The sequence below is a fragment of the Euprymna scolopes genome, chromosome 23 (genome assembly GCF_053919585.1).
Source record: "Euprymna scolopes isolate OS-2025 chromosome 23, ASM5391958v1, whole genome shotgun sequence".
Lineage (NCBI taxonomy): Eukaryota > Metazoa > Mollusca > Cephalopoda > Sepiida > Sepiolidae > Euprymna > Euprymna scolopes.
This window is the reverse complement of record NC_136504.1, coordinates 49827722-49851707: the sequence shown is the minus strand read 5'-3', so window position 1 is coordinate 49851707 and position 23986 is coordinate 49827722. Positions and strand designations below refer to the sequence as shown.

Below are 23986 nucleotides of genomic sequence, written 5' to 3'. Positions count from 1 at the left end.
GAGAACTTCCCATTTTCCATGACGTCATACACATGTTAAAACATGTGTCTTCTTTCACGGGTTCTGGAAATACGTGTCCAATACATTTTCCTTTGTTTACAAAAGGAATTTTAACCTATATTTCCAGTAACCTATATTTCCAATATGTTAAAAACATGTTTATTAAATTATCCTATAGTTGCATTTCTCATTCAGTTTCATAACAGACTTGAAAAATGCACATTCCTTTTCTTAAAACTGTTTTATCTCTAAGCTAAACAATGGTTTGCTTTTACATTCCATTTTCTAATTCTCTCTCGCAATCTATTTCTAAACCTAAATTACGAGGTTCGAATTTCGTCTATTCTATTTCATTTTTACATTTAACTAAATCTCTCTATTTTTATACTTACATGAAAAGGGGACAGCCCTTACCATGTAACAGTGGTTCTCTTCGGGACTGGCGTCCATACAATGGAAATGTATCGCAGACTTCTATAAGGATATTGGCGATAAACCGTAAATAACCAAATATATTCTGACATTACATTAACAAGGTTACTTAGATAAATACGTTTCACTATTGGAGGTCTCCATTCACGCTGAACGTCCACAGTATACCTAGCAGCAATATCTTGCATATGGAAGATGCTGCTGTGGAATTTCCACAGTCCCACTAGTATTAAGGACTTCTTTAAACTTATACATTTTGAATGGAAATTTTAAAGGGATAAGTTGAAAGATTTAAAATTGAAGCAATGTATTATCCAACCCATATCAGCCCCCAATTGAAATGAATAGTTCTCGTCTTAGGCAAGCACATGCCTTGACAAGCTTGACAAGCTTCTGGGACTGACCTTCACTGAAGTTGAACATATTCATCGAATGCTTTGTCAAAATAGCTGGAAAAATGGTTGGATCATTCTACCGCTTCAGTAGATATCTCACTGCCAATGCCATTGTCTATCTAGATAAAGAGCCAAGAACGCCATAGGATGAAATAATGTTGCCACATTTGGGTACAGGCTGCTGAGAGCCACCTATTCTGCCTTCAAAAGTTCAAAACCTAGAAGGTGATACACTTTACTCTTCCCTGGTTAAGATCAAAGTGTAGTATCTGTTCCGGCAGATACTGCAAGCTATGACTAGCTAGGACTAGCTATGACTAGCAAAGACCAGATGTGGGGGCAACCCCACATGCCTGACCTTTAACCAGCTCCCATTTCCCACCTCTCGCGAGCTGGTCCCCCCTTTCCCTTCCCCCTCCCTTCACTCCTCACATTAAAAATCGGCCTTGTGCCTAATTTGCTTGGTGGGGGAGCAAATAAATACCATCTGTTCCGGCAGATGCTGCAAGCTATGACTAGCTATGACTAGCAAAGACCAGATGTGGGGGCAACCTCACATGCCTGACCTTTAACCAGCTCCCATTTCCCACCTCTCGGGAGCTGGTCCCCTTTTTCCTTTCCCCCTCCCTTCACTCCTCACATTAAAAATTGGCCCTGTGCCTAATTTGCTCGGTGGGGGAGCAAATAAATACCATCTGTTCTTCAGATGCTGCACTTTCATTTCTTGTTCTCTTTCGGTGGAGGATCAGTCCTTCACGACTGAGACAATTTTTTATTTTTGTACCTTTTCTCCACGTTAAAAAACGACCCTGATGTCTAACTCCGTCCCGTGGAGAGGCATAGTAAATAGGTACTCTTCCCTGCAACTTTTTTCCCCACAGAAGAAACATTGCGATCCTGGCTCTGCTCTATCGTTATTTCCATGACAAGCGCTGTATGAGCTCCAAAATATTGCCCCCTTGCCAAACTTTCACAAAATAAACACTCGACTAGCTATAACCAGATTCCACGAACACAGCTCCTTTCCTAAAACCGCCCGCATGTGGAACACTGTCCCATTGGCCTTCTTTCCAGGCAACTACAGTATGGTAATATAAACTTGCTGAGCTGTCCCCTTAAATAATCAAATTTTACCCATTGTGCCCAACTTACACCATTTACGACGACTACACTACCATTCATTATCTTAGGGCCATGATAAATGGCAACTCCCTTGTAGAAATATCTATTATATAATGGCATAATGTTTCTGATTTTTTTTTTTTTAGATAAGGATTGATTATTCGTATTATTTGTATTCTTCGGACTACTGTTCTCATCTTGAATGTAATTTTCAAAACATTTTGGTTGCTGTAACTTCAGGTGTATTTTGTCGCACTCGAGAATCTTTCTCTTTAGAATCTGCATGGAATTTCGAACTGAACCCTTTCATTTAATTAATGGGAGTAGTATGCTTTCGTTCCATGAGTTATGACTGGGTAGAAATCCTAGGTAATTCAAAATTGTATTTTGAGTGTCGCCCACGCTGAGAATTGAACCTTCAACAAGAGTGTAACTTACAACTGAATTTTACCAAGTACTTTATTCACTACGCCACGGGTCTTTGACGACAATTCTAATATGAATTTTCGGAAGCTTGAACCTATTTTTGTTTAGCGGTATATTCTTACTACTTATCACTATAGATCACGATTTGTTACTACATATATATATATATATATATATATATATATATATATATATATATATATATATATATATATATATGAATAAATGATTAATAAAACATGTTAAAAGACATCTTGAAAAAGAGTTAAAAACATGTTTAATTTTAAAAAAGGAAACACAAGATAAGTGGATAGTCCTTAATCCGCGGAGTTTCGAAGAAATACTCTCCTTCTCATCAGAGGGCAGGAATTAGCAAAATGCAGGATCGGATTTTGCATATAAAAGTATTTAATGAAACTACAAGTAAGTCACAGATCTTACTTGGTTAAAAAAAAAAGGGTGAGGTAAGGGGAACAGGAGGCAAAATAAAAATAAAAATAAAAAGATTTCACATGAATGGACAGTCCGGTGAAGGGTAAAAATCCAAAAATGGTAAAATCCCAAACGGTAGAATTTAAAATTTCAATCCGATTGTAATTTTTATTCTATATATATATATATATATATATATATATATATATATATATATATATATATATATATATATATATATATATATATATATATATATAAATTCATCGAAACGTGGTGAAAATAACACCCAATATGAGAATAGTAGCCCAAGGATTCCAAGTAATATAAATAATGGCAGTCGGTAAGAATAGCCTAGTTTATTCACTAAGATGTAAGGGAACCCTATTTCATTGTTTAAAAAATCTATTTTCAAATTGTTTCTTTTCAAATTAAATAAAAAGCGCTCTGTTATCACGTAATTATTTCCTCTGTTTATAGATTTTTTTTTCATAAAGTAGTTTTATGAATACGAGTTATTATTTTTAAAGATTTCTGAGATATATATATATATATATATATATATATATATATATATATATATATATTCTACAATATATACTAGTAGGATATATTTAATCATAATTTCATATTGTATAATAAATTATACCTGCCAAATATACTAAATAATATATTTAGTCATAATTTTATATATAAATTTTATATAATAAATTACACCTACAAAATATTTATATATAAATAATTACACCTACAAATATTCATATATAAATTTTATATAATAAATTACACCTACAAAATATTTATATATAAATAATTACACCTACAAATATTTATATATAAAATTTATATAATAAATTACACCTACAAAATATTTATATATAAATAATTACACCTACAAATATTTATATATAAATTTTATATAATAAATTACACCTACAAAATATTTATATATAAATAATTACACCTACAAATATTTATATATAAATTTTATATAATAAATTACACCTACAAAATATTTATATATAAATAATTACACCTACAAATATTTATATATAAATTTTATATAATAAATTACACCTACAAAATATTTATATATAAATAATTACACCTACAAATATTTATATATAAATTTTATATAATAAATTATACCTACAAAATATATTCCTTGTTTTTTCTTTCAAATGATATTAGCTATTTTTCTTCGTATATCAGTGTTAATTTTATTTCGAATCATTGTAATAATTTAATTAGATTTTATTGGTGGATTTTTGTTTGCCATCACGTTATATAGACATAGTGATATGTATTATATATGAGCAGTTTTCTTAGGACTGTATGTATAAGTTGAACAAGCTTATGTTTTTCGCTAAAAAGTGATCAAACTTATGACTATAAAAACTAAAACTTTCAAATATTAATGAAAGTGACGAAAAATGGGGGAAATTTTAAAATGTTACGTTAGAAATTAAGTACCAACAAGAACAATAACTTCGACTAAAAAAAAAAAAATCCGAAACAAAAAAAAAAAAGAAGTTTCAAGAAAAGGCAATTTGAACAAATCAAAAGAATAGAAAAATTATACGAATCATCGAATAGGTGGAAATGTTAAAGATAAAAATACATTTTCAGAATACGATATTTGGGGCGCTATCGATAATTTTAATAAGTAAGGCCGGAAAATAAATTACGTTTCCTTCATATTTCAAGCGATACAAAAAAAAATTCATGATACGAACTGTGCGCATTGAACCGATTTTAAATAGTGTTCGATTACTAGTTGAGAAAGTTGAGTACGGCTGTATACCGTACTTAGTGGAAATTGCGCTAAGTCTGGGGGAATTGCGCCAATTAGTTAAAAGTGCTCTTTTGGCAACCACGCGTATAAAGAGCACTTTTTTTTTAGTTGGCGCAATTAATCCCGGATTTGGTTCAATTACCCAAAAGTACTATATACTAACTTATATATAGGACAAAAAGACAACTACATAGATGTGTTAGAGCGGTAAAATCCATTTAAATTGTTTATCACTAAAATCTCTCTTTAACAAAAGGTGGCTATGTATGAATCTCGCAAGGAAAATAAACGAAGATTACGAACGTAATTAATAAACATTGCGATGATTTCAAATGTTTAGGATTGATCGCTAACAGTTTACAATTTTTTCATTTTCACACAGGGTTTAGTATCAGATTGATGCTGAAATCAGAATAATGTTTTTTAATGAATTAGAAAATTCATCTTTCAACGCTTCAACATATCGCAGAATATTTCAAACGTTTTTTCGTGTTCGCCAAAATTCAAAAGTCCTTGAATAAAGCAGATTTTCACATATTAGAAAACTCAGTAACAAAAAGAAAAATGTTCATCTTCGCATGGGGTTTAGAATGAAATTTATACTGAAATCAGAATTATGTTTTTTTAATAATTTATTCACTAACTAAATTTGAGCAACAAAAGAAAAATAACTTGTTTCCGAAACATCGTGGGGAATTGCATTGGTACATAGATTCTTAATTTATTAATCAATTGATTGCGATCGTATGAGATACAGAATACACACTGAAGAGTGAAAAATAAAAATGAAGTAAGATTTAATAAAATTTTATAAAAGTGATGAAGTTGAAAATATCAAGAAGTTTATGAAATAAAATAACGAATAACAATGTTATTACAACTAGATTTCGGCTTTAAAATTAAGAATAAATGAAAGAAGTTTCTTTGTTTTTAAGAAGAAAATATTGAAAAGTGAAAAATTTTGATAACTTTAAGCTTTAAATAATCAAAAATCCAATCAGGGAATTAATAGGAGTGATTAGTCAATAAAGAAAGCAAACATTTTTTTTTTTATTTTTTAGTTGCATATGTTTGTTTACCTCCCTCCTCCGTAGGAGGTTAGACACCAGGTTAAAGGCAGTTCTAAACACTAGAGTAAAGTGCACTCTGACCCACAAAAAATGCCCTAGCGGCCCCATCAATACCCCCCCCCCCCCGATAATGCGATTAGCAATAACCTAACAAATCAGAGAGAAGGTAGATCCTTGGAGATGTGGACCGTCTAGAACTGAACAAAAATCACACCTGAACAGATTGTCGAGGACGTATTCACGAGTGACACGAACAATACCTTCTCACGTTGTGCAAGACATTGCAAAAATAGATTTTCACAACTTTGAACTGAAAAATGAAAATGTTTACATTGACATGGTTTATAAATATTTCCTCGTATCAAATTATTAACCAGTAAATTTTATCGATTGTCTAGAAATTTGTTTCTAAATTTGGTTGAATATATTTTTATGCCGTTCTGTCTTGTTTCTCAGGTGATTGCAAATCTAATCCTTGTCAAAATGGAGGAACGTGCATACCATTGCCGAAAACATTTAAATGCGAATGTAAACCAGGTTACTCCGGAAAAACATGTGACAAAGGTAGAGTGATGACTATTTTAACTTTTTTTACACTTGCATGTTTGATTAAAACTGTGAAATGGAGCGTGACTGACTTATGGATAAGGATGAGGAGGATTTTGATCCTGTAAACTAAAAACACTCCCAGTAACATATGTAGGTGAAATTTCAAAAACATCAACTTAGTTTGCAATTCTGAATTTTTTAGATGAGATGTGAATGTTGGTATTGTTTTAGTTACTCGGACAATTATTCTTATCTTAGGTGTTATTGACACAACGTGTCGGTCGTTGTAACCTAAGGCCTTCCCCGGGTGTGAAATTCATGTTTTATTTTGTACTACTTTTCACTGTCCGAAATCTTGCTATGCAGAGCTAACCCTCTTTTCATTAGTAGAACGAAAACACTTGGACATGGATGAGAAAAGGACACATAAAAAGAGAAGCTGAATCTATAATATAACAGCAGCACAAGACAACTCGATAAGAACCAACCATATCAAAGCAAAGATCGACAAAACACAAGAAAACAGCAAATGCAGACTCTGTGGACAAAAAGACGAAACTATGAACCATATAATAATAATAATATCTATAAGTTCTCTATCCTTTCTCCATCCCCTTCTCATCTCCTCCATTACCCAATCACCGCCCCGCATAAAAAAATGATGCTAAATAGCCGAAAAGGGTCAAGGATAATGGAACGACCGAGGAGAAGGCACTGACTACACCTCCGCTGGACAAGTGCAAAGAGAACTGGGACATTGGGAAGGCTTATTGCCACTCAAATTCCAGTGGCGACCAATGGCTACTGCTAGCGAGAAAAAGATAGTGGACGGCTGTTGCAGAAATGCAAATTTATTTGCAAATGTTATCAGAAGAGGTTGAGACCACTGGAAAACTGAGGAGACTTGTTGTCACTTAGCTTCCAGAGACCTCACAGGCTATTTTCAAGGATAGATCTTTATGACCTGTGTGAAAGCTCATTTTGAGCCAATAATAATAATTCTGATTTCGTTTATCAACGTCTAATCTGAAAAGAGATGGGTTTCATTTCCAGAGAATTTCGCTCAATCCTGGCTTCAAACCAGGAGCTTTAAAGATCAAGTGTTTTTCCTACGGATGTACAATAGCAGAGGTTTGAAGGCCGCCTAAAACATCAGGGATTCATAGTTTTTTTTATTGTCCTTCCAGATGACTTGATACTACTCCTATCGTGCCAACAATGACCGGGACTTTTTGTTTTTTAACCCCATGTATACGCCGTATCTCCAAGGCCAATGGAGCATAACTGCTCCACTTCTCATTCTCCTTCTCTCTCACATTCCTGTCCTAGGGTACTGAGAAGTCTTTGTCAATTACGAGCAAATCCGGACAATTATGTTCCAATTGCTTGCTCGTTATGACATTTTTGTCCCATCATACCTCTACATTGCCATCCTCACTTGGTCTCATTCATCAGGCACCTTCTCAAACCATTTTCCAGCACACTTAACCCCAACCTTCTTACAGACCTCCCAATATATCCGGAGTCCCATGCGATCATGTCTTTTGCTGTACTCTCTCTGGGCCAGTCCACTACACTCTGCTGCAAGATGTGCAATTGACTCTGAGGTCTTACCACAAATCCGGAATTCTGCAGCAACTTCCTCTCCTAGAACCACTTTTTTGAACAGTCGTGTTTCTAATACATGCTCTTGTGCTGCACAAACAAATGTTTCAGTACTCTTAGCTAGATATCAAGCTCTAAGCCATTGTCATGCTCTTTCATTAGCCACTTCTGCTATATCCTGGAAGAACCTTCCATGCATTTTCTTCCTCTGCCCTTTCTCTATACATACGTTTAACATACTCAGCCTTAGTCTCATATACTTCCACATCATTGGCCACAACTTTAAGCATCCACTCCTCACATGCTCCTTCTACATCTCCTTGGTTCTAACAATCTTTTATACTTTTCAACCCCCTCCTGCCATCTTTCCTCTTTTGACAAAGCCTCGCTACGCTACTTCGAATGTGGAATGTACCAAACATTGCTAAAACGTTTTTTGTTTTGATATCCATGGCATGCAACACTTTGTCAGACCATTCTAAAATTCGCGCACTGTATCTCAAAACACTGACTGCCCCTGCATTCACCGCTTTCATTAGGTTTCCTCCATAAAACTTTCGACTTTGCAATTAGTTTCACTCTGCTAAGATACTCCTTCCTGACTTGCTCTTTCATCCCTCTGTTCATAATGCCTACCCCCTCCAACACTCCCAAATACTTATACCCTATATCTTCTATTTCTTTCATAATTTCTCCATTTGGCAGCACTATTCCATTTGAATGAACCTCTACCCCCTTTTTCATCACTAGTACCGCACATTTACTAATCCTAAACTCCATTCGATGTCTTCCGAGTATGTCCCTACGAGCTCTACCAGTCTCTCTATTTCTTTTTCATTTATACCAAATATCTTCAACTCATCCATAAACAGTAAATAGTTGAGGCGTCTTCCACCAGATCCAAAGTTATACCCCAGTTTCTCTCGCTTCAAGAAGATGCTCAGTGGCATCATTATCATTACAAAAAGAAGTAGAGATAACAAATCTCTTTGGAATATTCCATGTTTAATGCCAACCTGCCCCATCTCCTCTCTGTTTGCTGTCAGCACCGGTTTCCATTGAGCCATGCTTGTTTCCAAAAGCCCTATCACATTCCCAGCAACCTTCATCATCAATAGTGTTTCACGTATCCATGAATGAGGAACCATGTCGTAAGCCTTTCTGTAATCGATCCATGCTACACCCAGATTCCTCTTCTTCCTCTTTGCATCCTGCATTACTGCCTTATCAATCATTAGTTACTCCTTGCTACCCCTCGAGCCTTTACGACACCCTTTCTGTTCATCAGGGAAAATACCATTATTCACAAGAGGTCCATAAACATTTTTTCTGCAAAGATTCCGGTTAACAGCTTCTACATTAGTGGTAGACATGTAATCGGTCTATAATTGCTGACAGCTGTTCCCTTTGCAGGATCCTTCCAAAGTGTCGTCCTTACCCTAACAAGCCAATCAGGGACATCTCCCAACTCTATGACTCTTTGCAGCGATAGGTGAATAAAGGCATTGGAACTGTTTGAACCAGAAGACCATCACTTCATCTGGACCAATTTGTCATCCTTCTTATTCCAGCCTTCACGTCATCATTGGCTATGTGTGATTACTCCTAGTGAGTAAATAATAATAATAATAATAATAATAATAATGATAATAATAATAATAATAATAATAATAATAATAATAATAATAATAATAATAATAGGAAAAGGTATAAAAACTAATTTCACTTTTGTATTCGTTGTTTTATTTAATAAACCTTTCTTGAGGAGCTGCAGAATACACACAAGCATGCTTATGAATAAGTTTACTATCAAAAAGTGATTTTTGATACATTAAGTTAAAACAGGCGAAAGATATCACCATGCAAATGTTCTATTCTTGGTGTTCTCTTGTAATATATACTATCAAGGGAATAGATTTTCAGAATTTGTAAAACAAAAAAATATTGATAAAAATATAAATAGCGATGCTTAAGTAATATTCACCTTTGTTAGACTTAATTAATAAAAGATCATTTAATTGTTATCTAGGTTTTTGTTTGGAATGATGTTGATTCTTTATTCAGTCATGTTAATCTTGCAGGTGATTGCACATTAAATCCTTGTGAAAATGGCGGAACATGTATTCCATTGAGAAAGACATTTAAATGTGAATGCAAACCAGGTTATAAAGGAAGGACTTGTGACAAAGGTACAGTAATGACTTATACGTTTGAATGTTCGATTAGCATTAAGATATGAGACAATAAATTACGACATAGACAATTGTATTATATGAGACTAGCAGTTCAGCCCGACTATGCTCGGGCCCTATGTACTATTGATAACTTTATGTGCATATATATATATATATATATATATATATATATATATATATATATATATACTAGCAGAAGTACCCGTCGTTGACTGGGTTCAAAAACAGTCTACAGAAAATGGACTCTGATTTATGAAAGTATGATAGGTTATGAAAAGGAAGGGTTGTAAAGAGATAGCTTCGAATTTAGGGGTATCAAAACCAAAGCAAAATATGATGAAAGTAAAAATAAAATAGATAAACCCAATAATTTATTATAACATACCTGTTCACACTGAAACACTTATCACAATATTCTGTGGATCTATATTAAAAAACCTTCTTAAACTTTGTGACATATTTACATTCTATGGAGGTCATGCGAACGAACACCCCATAATTTTATTATACCATATTTCTTCAAACTGAAACATAATTATCAAAGTATACTTACGCAGAAAGATATGAAAAGTCTTTATTAAAGTTTGTGCCTATTTCTATTCTATGGAGGCCAGGCGCGAACGCAGACCCCACAATTTTCTTATACCATCCCTATTTAAGTTAAAACATACTTATCAAAGTATTCTTATGTACATCTATATTAAAAACACTTGTAAACGTTTTTTTTATTTTTAAATTTTTTATTTCCATACATTGTGGACCAGGCGTGAATGCAGACCCCACAATTTTAATGACCCACCGTTCTGCAGGATCAAACATACCCATTCCTGTGTCTCGATACATCTTCTATCATCATATGTAATCAGTTTCTTAAAATAGTCAACCATATGGGAACCTATTCGTGACCAGACACACATACACAGACGTTTAGCTTTATATATATATATATATATATATATATATATATATATATATATATATATATATATAATCAAAAGTTTGACTCATGTTAGGGCAACCTACATCTAAAATTTCAAGTGTTTAGATCCAAAACTGGCGGAGAGGTTTGGTAGAGTCTGCAAAGGTAAACCTTTTCAGCTTTGACCACTTGGCAGCCAAATTCTCACTGAAATACTGATTAAAAAGCTTGCTGCATATCTGAATACCCTTTATGGAAATTTTCAAATATTTAGATCCAAAATATAGCTGAATAGTTTGCTAGAGACCACAAAGGTCAAATTCTGTTAACTCTGACCCCTTCACATCCAAATTTTCGGTCAGAATCCAGATTTAAAAGCTTGCCCTATGTCTGAATACACTTTATGTAAAATTTCAAATGTTTAGACCGAAAATTGGCTGAGTAATTTGGTAGAGACTTCAGAGACCAATTTTTTTTTAACTGTGACCCCAATTTTATCCCTTTAACATTTACTGTTTTGGGCTCAATTCAAATTAAAAAGGTTAATCCATGTCCAAGTAACTTACATAAAAAATTTCAAGTGTTTAGACCCAAAATTGGCGGAAGAGTTTGGTAGAGTTTTCAAAAGTCAAATCATTAACTTTAACCCTTTAACAGCCAAATTTCTGGCCGAAAACCGATTAAAAAGATATCCAGAACCCTCAATACTCCTTATGTCAAATTTCGGGTCTGTAGACTGAACATTGCCAGAGTTATTTGGTAGGGAAATGTACACAGACACATAGACAGACATTTTCACTTTTATATATATACTAACAGTTCAGCGCGGTTTTGCCCGGGCCCTATCTACTGTTAATAACTTTGTATGCATATGTATATATATATATATATATATCAAGAATTTTGTACTCATGTACAGGTAACCTACATTTAAAATTTCTAGTGCTTGGACCAAAAATTGGTGGAGGTAAAGTTTTCGAAGCTCAAATCGTTGAACTTTGACCCCTCAACAACAAAATTTCTGGCCAAAAGCCGATTGAAAAGATTTTCCCAAATCTCAATAACCCTTTTGGTAAATTTCGAGTCTGTAGATTAAAAATTGACAGCGTAGTATGCTAGGGAAATATGCACACACAGACAATATCAATTTAATAGATATAATAGATAGATTAATTCACTATTAATCTCAAACCCAAAATTATTTGCTACTAATTTACTATTTTTTTTAAATCCAAACTTATTTGCTATTAATTCACTAATAATGTCAACCCAAAATTGTTTGCTATTAATTTACTATTGCTCTCAGCTCCAAACCTATTTACGATTAATTCACTATTAATCTCAAACCTAAAATTATTTGCTAGTAATTTACTATTTTCTCAACTGCAAATATTTTACTAATAATTCACTATTAATCTCAAACGAAAATTATTTGCTATTAACTTACTATTGTACTCAGCTGCACACTTATTAAATATTAATTCACTATTAATCTCAAACCCAAAATTATTTGCTACTTATTTATTAATGTTCTTAACTCCAAACGTATTTACTCTTAATTCACTATTAATCTTAAACCCAAAATTAGTTGCTATTAATGTACTATTACTCTCAACACCAAGCTTATTTACTACCGGCAATTCTGCCCGGCTTTGGTCGGGCCCTATGTACTGTTCCTAACTTGCCTACGTTTGAATACACTTTATGTAAGATTTCAAATGTTTAGACCAAAAATTGTCTGAGTAATTTCGTAGAGACAGCAGAAGTCAAATTATTTTACATTTGACCTATATTTTGACCCCTTAACATTTATTATCATGGTCTCAAATCAAAACACAAAGTTTTACCCATATCCAAGTTACCTACATCTAAAATTTCAAGTCTTTAGGCGCAAAATTGGCAGAGGAATTTGGTAGAGGTCAACTCTTTCAACTTTGACCTTTGGCAGCAAAATTCTCGCCCCAAAACTAATTAAGATGCTTGCCAAATGTCTGAATACTCGTTGTGTATAAATTTCAAATGTTTAGACACAAAATTGGCTGAGTAGTTTGCTAGACACCGGAAAGGTCAAATCTTTTGAACTTTGGCCCCTTCCTAGCTCAAATTTTCGACCCAAACCGATTAAAAAGCTTGCTCTATCTCTGAATACACTTTATGCAAAATTTCAAATGTTTAGACAAGAAATTGTCTGAGTAATTTGGAAGAGAGACCGTAGAAATCATTTTTTTTATTTGACACCAATTTTGACCTCTTAACATGTATTTTGGGGGCTATAATCAAATAACAAGTTTTATTTATGTCCAATGTTCAAGTGTTTAAACCCAAAATTGGCGGAGAGGTTTTGTAGAGTTTTCAAATGTCAAATAGTTGAACTTTGACCCCTTGACAGCCAAATTTCTGGCCGAAAACCGATTAAAAAGATTTTCCAAAATCACAATATCCCTTATGTCAAATCTCGAGTGTCTAGACAGAAACTTGACAGAGTTATTTGGTAGGGAAATGAACAAACACACACACACACAGAGACCTTTTCACTTTTATAGATAGATAGATAGATAGATAGATAGATAGATAGATAGATAGATTAATTCACTATTAATCTCAAATCCGAATTTATTTTCTATTATTTGCTATTCTTCTCAATCCAAACTTATTTACTATTAATTTACTATTGTTTTCAAATCCAAACTTGTTTACTAATAATTCACTATTAATCTTAAACAAAATATTATTTGCTATTTATTTACTATTTTCTCAACTTCAACTTATTTACTATTAATTCACTATTAACCTCAAACCAAAAGTTTTTGCTATAAATTTAGTATTTTTTCAACTCCAAACTTATTTGCTATTAATTCACTATTAATCTCAAACCCATAATTATTTGATATTAATTTAATATTGTTCTCAAATCCAAACTTGTTTACTAATAATTCACTATTTATCTCAAACCCAAAATTATTTGCTATTACTTTATTTTTTTCTTTACTCCAAACGTATTTACTTATAATTAACTATTAATCTTAAACCCAAAATTATTTGCTACTAATTTACTATTGCTCTAAACTCTAAATTTAATTACGCTTTATTACCTATTAATCTCAAAGACAAAATTATTTCCTATTAATTTACTATTACTCTCAAAACCAACCTTATTTTCTACTTGCATTTCTGTCCGGCTTTACTCGAGCCCTTTGTACTATTTATAACTTGCCCTATGTGTGAATATACTTTTATGTAAAATTACAAATGTTTAGACTAAAATTGCCTGAGTAATTTCGTAGAGACAGCAAACGTATTTTTTTTTAATTTGACCCCAATTTTGACCCCTTAACCATTATTGTTTTGGCTTCAAATCAAAATAAAATGTTTGACCCACGTCCATGTTACCTAAATTTAAAATTTTAAGTGTTTAGATCCAAAATTGGTGGAGGAGTTGGGTAGAATCTGCAAAGGTCAACTCCTTGAACTTTGACCTTTTGGCAGAAAAATCCTTGCCCCAAAATGTATTAAAATGCTTGGCGCATGTATGAATACCCGTTATATACAATTTCAAATGTTTAGACCCAAAATTTGCTGAGTAGTTTGCAGGACACCGCAAAGGTAAAATCTTTTGAACTTTGACCTCTTGGTAACTCAAATTTTCGAATCAAACCGATTAAAAAGCTTGCCCTATCTCTGAGTATACTTTATGTAAAATTTCAAATGTTTAGACCAGAAATTTGCTGAGTAATTTGGCAGAAACCGCAAAAGTCAAATATTTAAAACTTTGATCCCAATTTTGAACCCTTTACATTTAATTTTTGGGGCACAAATCAAATTATTAAGTTAGATTCATGTCTAAGTAATCTACATTTTAAATTTCAAGTGTTTATACCCAAAATTGCCGGAGGAGTTTGGTAGAGTTTTCAGAGGTCAAATCGTCGATCGTTGACCCCCTGACAGCCAAATTTCGGATTCAAACGATTTTCCCAAAACGCAATACCCCTTATGTCAAATCTCTAGTCTGTAGACCGAAAATTGACAGGGTTATTTGGTAGAGAAATGTACACAGACAAACACACAGACAGACACACAGACATTTTCACTTTTATAGATATACTTGCATGGGATGCCGGCGTTGCTCGTGTGTTTGGAGCTATATGCTGAGCAAAAAGAAAAAAAACGGTCATTATTGTATTATTGAATACAATTTTATTATTTGTATTATTGAAGACAATTGTATTATCGATCACAACTGAATTACATATGCAAATGCGTTATCCATGAAAAGTGCATTAGCTAAAGTCATTGTATTATGAAACGCAATTGAATTATATATAAAAATAACGTGTTATAAACGATAATTGTATTAGCTTACACAACTGTATTATCGGAGACAATTTTATTATTTAGCACAAATGTGTTTTCTTAAACAGTTATACTATCGAAAACAATTGTATTGTCTGACACAATTGTGGTATATAATCCAAATGCGTTGTCTAAGACAACTGTAGTAGGTAAGATAATATAAGATGAAAAATATGAACAAAGATGGCTACCGAAAAACACGCGATCTTACAGCATTATATTGTTATTCATTTTTTTAATCAAAGTAAAGGATTTCATAACTGCTATATATTGATGTTTTACTATATCGATGATATATTCATGCGTCACTATATCGGTGATATATTTATTATCATTATATCTGTGATATATTGATGTATCACAATATCTTGGATATATTCATGTATCACTATATGTGATATATATTGATGTATCATTATGTTTGTGATATATTGATGTATCACTATATCTGTGATGTATTCATGCATAATTATTTCTGTGATATTTTCACGTCTATCTTTTAGATTTTCATAGTGTGTGCTCAATTGAGCTCGAAACTCTGCCACCCCTATGAAACATTCGCAACAAAAATTCAAAAGTGATTGCAGACAACCTGATACAAGAAATATTTGGTTAAAAATATATAGTAATGACTATTTAAACTTTAAATATTTATTTAGCAATTATATTAAAACAGAAGTCATATTATAACGCATTTTATACTTATATTACTTTTAATTACCTTGAAAAAAACGTTCGTATCTTGTTATATATCTGTTCTAAATAATGTTGTTTATACTTATCCGTTGATCATAGTTCGGTCCCAAGCAAGTCCAAGTTTTTTTCTGCAATATTTAAAATATTATTTCCATTTAATACTCATTTACATCATAGAAAAAGCAAACCTATATGTAATAGAAATCTTTATAGTCTTAGAAACTATTTCTAAATTGGAGCAACAAAAACGAAAATAGAAATAAAAGTATGGATTAAATAATATATCTTTATACAAAGTTAATTACAATGAATCATCTATTCTTGTTTGTTTACATTTTTATTTTTAATGATGCCAATCATACTTTAATTACGTTGTGTTTGTTTTTGCAGGTGATTGTTCACCCTCAAACGATCCTTGTCAAAATGGAGGAACGTGTACTCGAATTCCTAAAGGATTCAAATGTGATTGCAGACCAGGTTATACAGGAAAGACTTGTGACAAAGGTAGAGTAATGACTATTTCAAACGTTAATACTTTATTATTATCTGATGATTAAGGAATTAAAATGAAATTATACTATATTATCACTATATCTGTGATATATTGATGTATTACTATATCTTGGATAAATTGATGTATCACACTATCTGATATATTGATGTATTCCCATACTGTGATATATTGATTTATCACTATATCTGATGATTAAGGAATTAAAATGAAATTATACTATATTATCACTATATCTGTGATATATTGATGTATTACTATATCTTGGATAAATTGATGTATCACACTATCTGATATATTGATGTATTCCCATACTGTGATATATTGATGTATCACTATATCTGATATATTGATGTATCATTCTATCTGATATATTGATGTGTCCCTGTACTGTGATATATTGATGTATCACTTTATCTATGATATATTGATGTATCACAATATCTGTGATATATTTATGTATAACTACTTCTGTGATATATTCACGTCTATCTATTAGATGTTCACAGTATGTGCTGAATTGAACTCTAAACTCTGCCACCTTCTATAAAACATTTGCAACAAAAATTCAAATGTGATTGAAGACAACATGATACAAGAAAGACTTGGTTACAAATATATAGTAATGTTAGTTTAAAATTTAAATATTTATTGAGCATCCATTTTCGACCGGAAGTTATTATTTTCGACCGGAAGTCATATTGCATTAATCAAGTTTGTAACACCTTTTATACAACGTATTACTGTACATACGAATACTACTTTTATTTGCTTGTATTAAATTAATTAGCAGGAAAAAAAACGTTTGTAGATTGTTATATTCCTGTTCTAAATAATGATGTCTATATTATTGGCTGCTCATGGCTCGATCCCAGGCAACATCAAGTTTTTTTTTGTTTTTTGCTCTTTTATTAATCTCCATTTAATACTCATTTAAATCATAGAAAAATACACAAACCGATATGTAATAGGCATATTTATACTCTTAGAAACCATTTTAAATTGGTGCAACAAAAACGAAAATTGAAATAAATGTATGGTTAAATAATATATTTTTATACAAAGTAAATTACGATAAATCGTCTATTCTCGTTTGTTTATATTTTTGTTTTAAATGATGTTGATCAAACTTTAATTTAGTTGTGTTGGATTTTGCAGGTGATTGTTCACCCTCAAACGATCCTTGTCAAAATGGAGGAACGTGTACTCCATTGCCTAGAGGATTCAAATGCGACTGCAGACCAGGTTATACAGGAAAAACTTGTGACAAAGGTAGAGTAATGACTATTTCAAACGTAAATATTTTATTATTATCTCATGATTAAGGAATTAATATGAAATTATTGATATAATCTGATCACTATATCTGTGCAGTTTTTTTGTTCTTTTTTTAATCTCCATTCAATACTCATTTAACTCATAGAAAAATCCGCAAACTGATATGTAATAGGAATATTTATAGTCTTAGAAATCATTGGTGCAACAAAAACAAAAATAGAAATAACGGTATGGATTAAATAATATATCTTTATACAAAGTTAATTACAATTAATTGTTTTTAATTATGTCAATCAAGCTTTAATTTAGTTGGGTTTTATTTTGCAGGTGATTGTTCACCCTCAAACGATCCTTGTAAAAATGGAGGAACATGCACGCCATTGCCTAGAGGATTCAGATGTGATTGCAGACCAGGTTATACAGGAAAAACTTGTGACAAAGGTAGAGTAATGACTATTTCAAACGTAAATATTTCATGAGTACCTGATGATACCGGAATTAAAATAAAATTATTAACAAAAGGTATAACTATGTTTGAGATATATTGATGTATCACAATATCTATGTACATTGATGTATTGCCATATTTGTTATATATCGATATATCAAAATATTTGGTATATATTCATGTATCACTATATCTATGATATACTGATGTCTCTATATCCGTGGTATATAAATGTTACACTATATCTGTGATAGGTGTATGTATCAGTATGTCTGTGATATATTCATATATCACTACATCTTTTATATATTTATGTATCAGTATATATGTGATATATTCCCGTATCATTATATCTGTTATATATTCATGTATCAATATATCTGTGCTATATTGATGTATAACTATAGCTGTGTTATATCGATGCATCACAATATCTGGGATATATTGATGTAACTATATCTGTGGTATATTCAATTTTTATTATATCTGTGTTATATTTATGTATCAATATAGCTGTGATTTATTCACATGTCAAATATATCAGCGGTATATTGATGGATCACTATATCTATATTATATTGATGTATCATTATATCTGTTATATATTGATGTATCACTATATCTGAGGTATATTCATGTATCGCGGTATCTGTCATATATGTTGATACATCATTATATCTTTGATATATTGCTGTATAATTATATCTGTTATATATCGATGTATCACTATGTCTGTGATACCTTGATTTACCATTATAGCTGTGATATTATAATGTATCACTATATCTGTGATATATTCACGCCCATCTGTGCGATTTTCATAGTATGTTCTCACTTGAGCTCCAAACTCTGCCACGTACTATAAAACGTTCACAACAAAAATTCAAACATGATTGCAGACAGCGATTACAAGGAAGACCTGGTTAAAAATATTGAGTAACTACTATTTACAATTTTAATATTTGTTTAACAATTATTTTCAAGCGAAAGTCATATTGCATTAATCAAATATGTAACTCATTATATACAACGTATTACTGTACATACTAATACTACTTTTAATTGCTCGTATAAAATAAATTACGTGGAAAAAAAACATAAGTAATTTACATTATAATAATATTCTAAATAATGATGTTTATACTTATTTGTTCATCATCGTCGAATCCCAGGAAATGTCAAGTTTTTCTGCTATTTTTAAAATATTTACGTCATTTAATACGCATTTAAATCATAAGAACATACAAAAATTTAGATATAATAGACATATCTATTTTCTTGAAAATTATTTTAAAATTAGTGCCACAACAGCGAAAATGTTAATAAGGTATAGATTAAATAATATATCTTTATACAAATTTAATTACAATAAAGCGTCTGTTCTTATTTGTTTATACTTTTTTGTTTTTAATGATGTCGATCATATTTTAATTCAGTTGTGTTTGATTTTTCAGGTGATTGTTCACCCTCAAACGATCCTTGTAAAAATGGAGGAACGTGCATTCCATTGCCTAGAGGATTCAAATGTGATTGCAGACCAGGTTATACAGGAAAGACTTGTGACAAAGGTAGAGTAATGACTATTTAAAACGTAATTATTTTATGAATATTTGATTATTACGGAATTAAAATGAAATTATTGATATAAACTTATCACTTATTACGGAATTAAAATGAAATTATTGATATAAACTTATCACTTATTACGGAATTAAAATGAAATTATTGATATAAACTTATCACTTATTACGGAATTAAAATGAAATTATTGATATAAACTTATCACTAATTACGGAATTAAAATGAAATTATTAATATAAACTTATCACTATATCTGTGATATATTGATGAATTACTATATCTTTGATATATTGATGTATCACAATATCCGATATATTGATGTATCCATATGCTGTGATATATTGATGTAGCCATATGCTGTGATATATTGATTTATCACTATATCTGATATATTGATGTATCACTGTAATATATTGATGTATCACTATATCTATGATATATTCATGTATAATTATGTCTGAAATATATTCACGTTTATCTATTAGATGTTCACAATATGTGCTTAATTCAGCTCTAAAGTCTGTCACCTTCTATAAAACATTTGTAAAAAAAATTCAAATGTGATTTAAGACAACATGATACAATAAGGACTTGGTTACAAATATATAGTAATGTTAGTTAAAAAGTTAAATATTTATTGAGTATCCATTTTCGAACGGAAGTTATTATTTTCGACCGGAAGTCATATTGCATTGATCAAGTTTTTAACGCATTTTATAAAACGTATTACTGTACATACGAATACTACCTTTATTTGCTTGTATTAAATTGATTACCTGTGAAGAAAACGTTTGTAGATTGTTATATTCCTGTTCTAAATAAGGATGCCTATACTTTTTCGTTGATCATGGCTCTATCCAAGGAAACGTCAAGTTTTTTAGCTCTTTTTTTTTAATCTCCATTTAATACTCATTTAAATCATAGAAAAAAACAAAAACCGATATACAATAGGCATATTTATAGTCTTAGAAATCGTTTTTAAATTAGTGCAATACAAACGAAAATAGAAATAACCGTATGGATTAAATAATATATCTTTATACAAAGTTAATTACGAGAAATCGTCTATTCTCGTTTATTTATATTTTTGTTTTAAATGATACCCATGATACTTTACTTCAGTTGTATTTAATTTTACAGGTGATTGCTCCCCCTCAAACGATCCTTGTCAAAATGGAGGAACGTGCACTCCATTGCCTAGAGGATTCAAATGTGATTGCAGACCAGGTTATACAGGAAAAACTTGCGACAAAGGTAGAGCAATGACTAATTCAAACGTAAATATTTCATGAGTATGTGATGACATCAGAATTAAAATAAAATTATTAACAAAAGGTATATCTATGGTTGACATATATTGATGTATCACAATATCTGTGCTATATTGGTGTATTACGATATCTGTGATATATTAATGTGCCTCCATGTATGTATTACGGTATTGGAAAATATATTTACAAAATGTATCACTATATCTGTAATATATTGATGTATTACTATATCACAGTTATATTGATGTATCACAATATCTGGGTTAAATTGAGTTATTACTATATTTGGAGATATATTCATGTATCGCGATATCTGTGATATATTAATGTAGTACTATGTCTTTAATATATTCATGTATACGTAAAGCTGTGTTATTTCGATGTATAACTATTTCTGTAACATATTCACATATCCATATGTTTGTGTTATATTGATGTATCACTATATCTGTGTTTTAATGACAAACTTATATCTGTTGTATATTCATGCACTGCGATATCTGTGATATATTGACGTATCACGATAGGCGTGATATATTGATATATCACTACATTGGTAATACATTGATATATCACTACATTGGTAATATATTGATATATCACTACATTGGTAATATATTGATATATCACTACATTGGTAATATATTGATGTATCACTACATTGGTAATATATTGATATATCACTACATTGGTAATATATTGATATATCACTACATTGGTAATATATTGATGTAGCACTACATTGATAATATATTGATATATCACTACATTGGTAATATGTTGATATATCACTACATTGGTAATATATTGATATATCACTACATTGGTAATATATTGATATATCACTATATTGGTAATATATTGATGTATCACTACATTGGTAATGTATTGATGTATCACTATATTGATAATATATTGATGTATCACTATATTGGTAATATATTGATATATCACTACATTGGTAATATATTGATATATCACTACATTGGTAATATATTGATATATCACTACATTGGTAATATATTGATATGTCACTATATTGGTAATATATTGATGTATCACTACATTGGTAATATATTGATATATCACTACATTGGTAATATATTGATGTATCACTACATTGGTAATATATTGATATATCACTACATTGGTAATATATTTATATATCATTACATTGGTAATATATTGATGTATCACTACATTGGTAATATATTGGTACATCACTACATTGGTAATATATTGATGTATCACTAGATTGGTAATATAATGATACATCACTACATTGGTAATATATTGATACATCACTACATTGGTAATATATTGATGTATCACTATATTGGTAATATATTGATATATCACTACATTGGTTATATATTGATGTAGCACTATATTGGTAATATATTGATGTATCACACCACTTGTGTTATATTCATGTATCACTATATCTATGGAATTCTCAACTATAATTATATATGTGATATATTTATATATCACTGCATCTGTGTTAAATCGACGTATCACTATATGTATAATATATTTATGTATCCCTTTATCTGTGATATATCGATGTACCACTATACCTGTGTAATATTAATCTATCACTATATCTGTGTTATATTGATTATCACTATATCTGCGATATATTGATGTATCACTGTACTGTGATATATTGATGTATCACTATATCCTAGGTATATTAATGAATCACTATTTCTGTTATATATTGATATATCACTATATCTGTGATATATGCATTATCACGATAGTTGTGATATATCTATGTATAACTATATCTTAGTTATACTAAAGTATCACTATACCTGTGATATATTGATATATCACTATATCCGTTGTATATAAATGCATTACTTTATTTGTGATATATTGTTGTACTATTATATCTGTGTTATATTTATCTATCACTATATCCGTTATGAATTCATGTGTCAATATATGTTTTATATTGATATATCACTGTATCTGTGGTATAGTGATGTATCCCCTTTCTGTGATATACAGATGTATCACTATATCTGTGTGATATTAATCTATCCCTATATATGTGATATATTTATGTATCACTATATCTGTGACTTATTCACGTCTCTGTTAGATTTTTATAGTAAGTGCTCAATTGAGCTTCACGCAGGTAACTTGCTACAAGAAAGACTTGTTTACAAATATAGATGTAATTAGTATTTAATTATTTTTAAACGGAAGTCATATTCCATTAATCAATTTTGTGACGTATTATATACAACCTTTTATTGTAGATACTAATACTACTTTCATTTGCTTGTATTAAATTCATTACCTTAAATTCATTGATAAATACGTTGATTGGCTGTAATATTTCTGTTCTGAATACTGCTGTTTACACATATTCCTTGATCATCGTTCAATCCAAGAAACGTCAAGTTTTTCTGCTAATTTTTTTCTAATATTATCTCCATTTAATACTCATTTAAATCATAGAAAAATACACAAACCTATATGTGGTCGACGTATTTATAGTCTAGAAATCATTTAAAAATTGGTGCAACAAAAACGAAAATAGAAATAAAATATGGATTAAATAATATATCTTTATACAAAGTTAATTACAATAAATCGTCTATTCTCGTTTGTTTATATTTTCGTTTTAAATGATTCAGTTGTGTTTTATTTTGCAGGTGATTGTTCGCCCACAAATGATCCTTGTCAAAATGGAGGAACATGCACGCCATTGCCTAGAGGATTCAGATGTGATTGCAGACCAGGTTATACAGGAAAAACTTGCGACAAAGGTAGAGTAATGACTATTTCAAACGTAAATATTTTATTATTATCTGACGATTACGACATTAAATAAAATCATTTACAAAACGTAGCACTATACCTGTGATATATTGATGAATTACAATATCTGTTA

At 30.8% G+C, this 23986-nt stretch overlaps 1 protein-coding gene across 1 annotated transcript in view; it reads left to right on the top strand.

Annotated features, from left to right (window-relative positions):
* LOC145245612 (uncharacterized) overlaps positions 1-23986 on the top strand; it is a 185071-nt gene that overhangs the window by 30396 nt on the left and 130689 nt on the right. Inside the window, exons 9-14 of the mRNA XM_080107182.1 lie at positions 16377-16490; positions 17656-17769; positions 18103-18216; positions 19678-19791; positions 20945-21058; positions 23748-23861. Of these exons, the coding sequence (XP_079963308.1) occupies positions 16377-16490; positions 17656-17769; positions 18103-18216; positions 19678-19791; positions 20945-21058; positions 23748-23861 (684 nt within the window). The remainder of the gene's footprint in view (positions 1-16376; positions 16491-17655; positions 17770-18102; positions 18217-19677; positions 19792-20944; positions 21059-23747; positions 23862-23986) is intronic.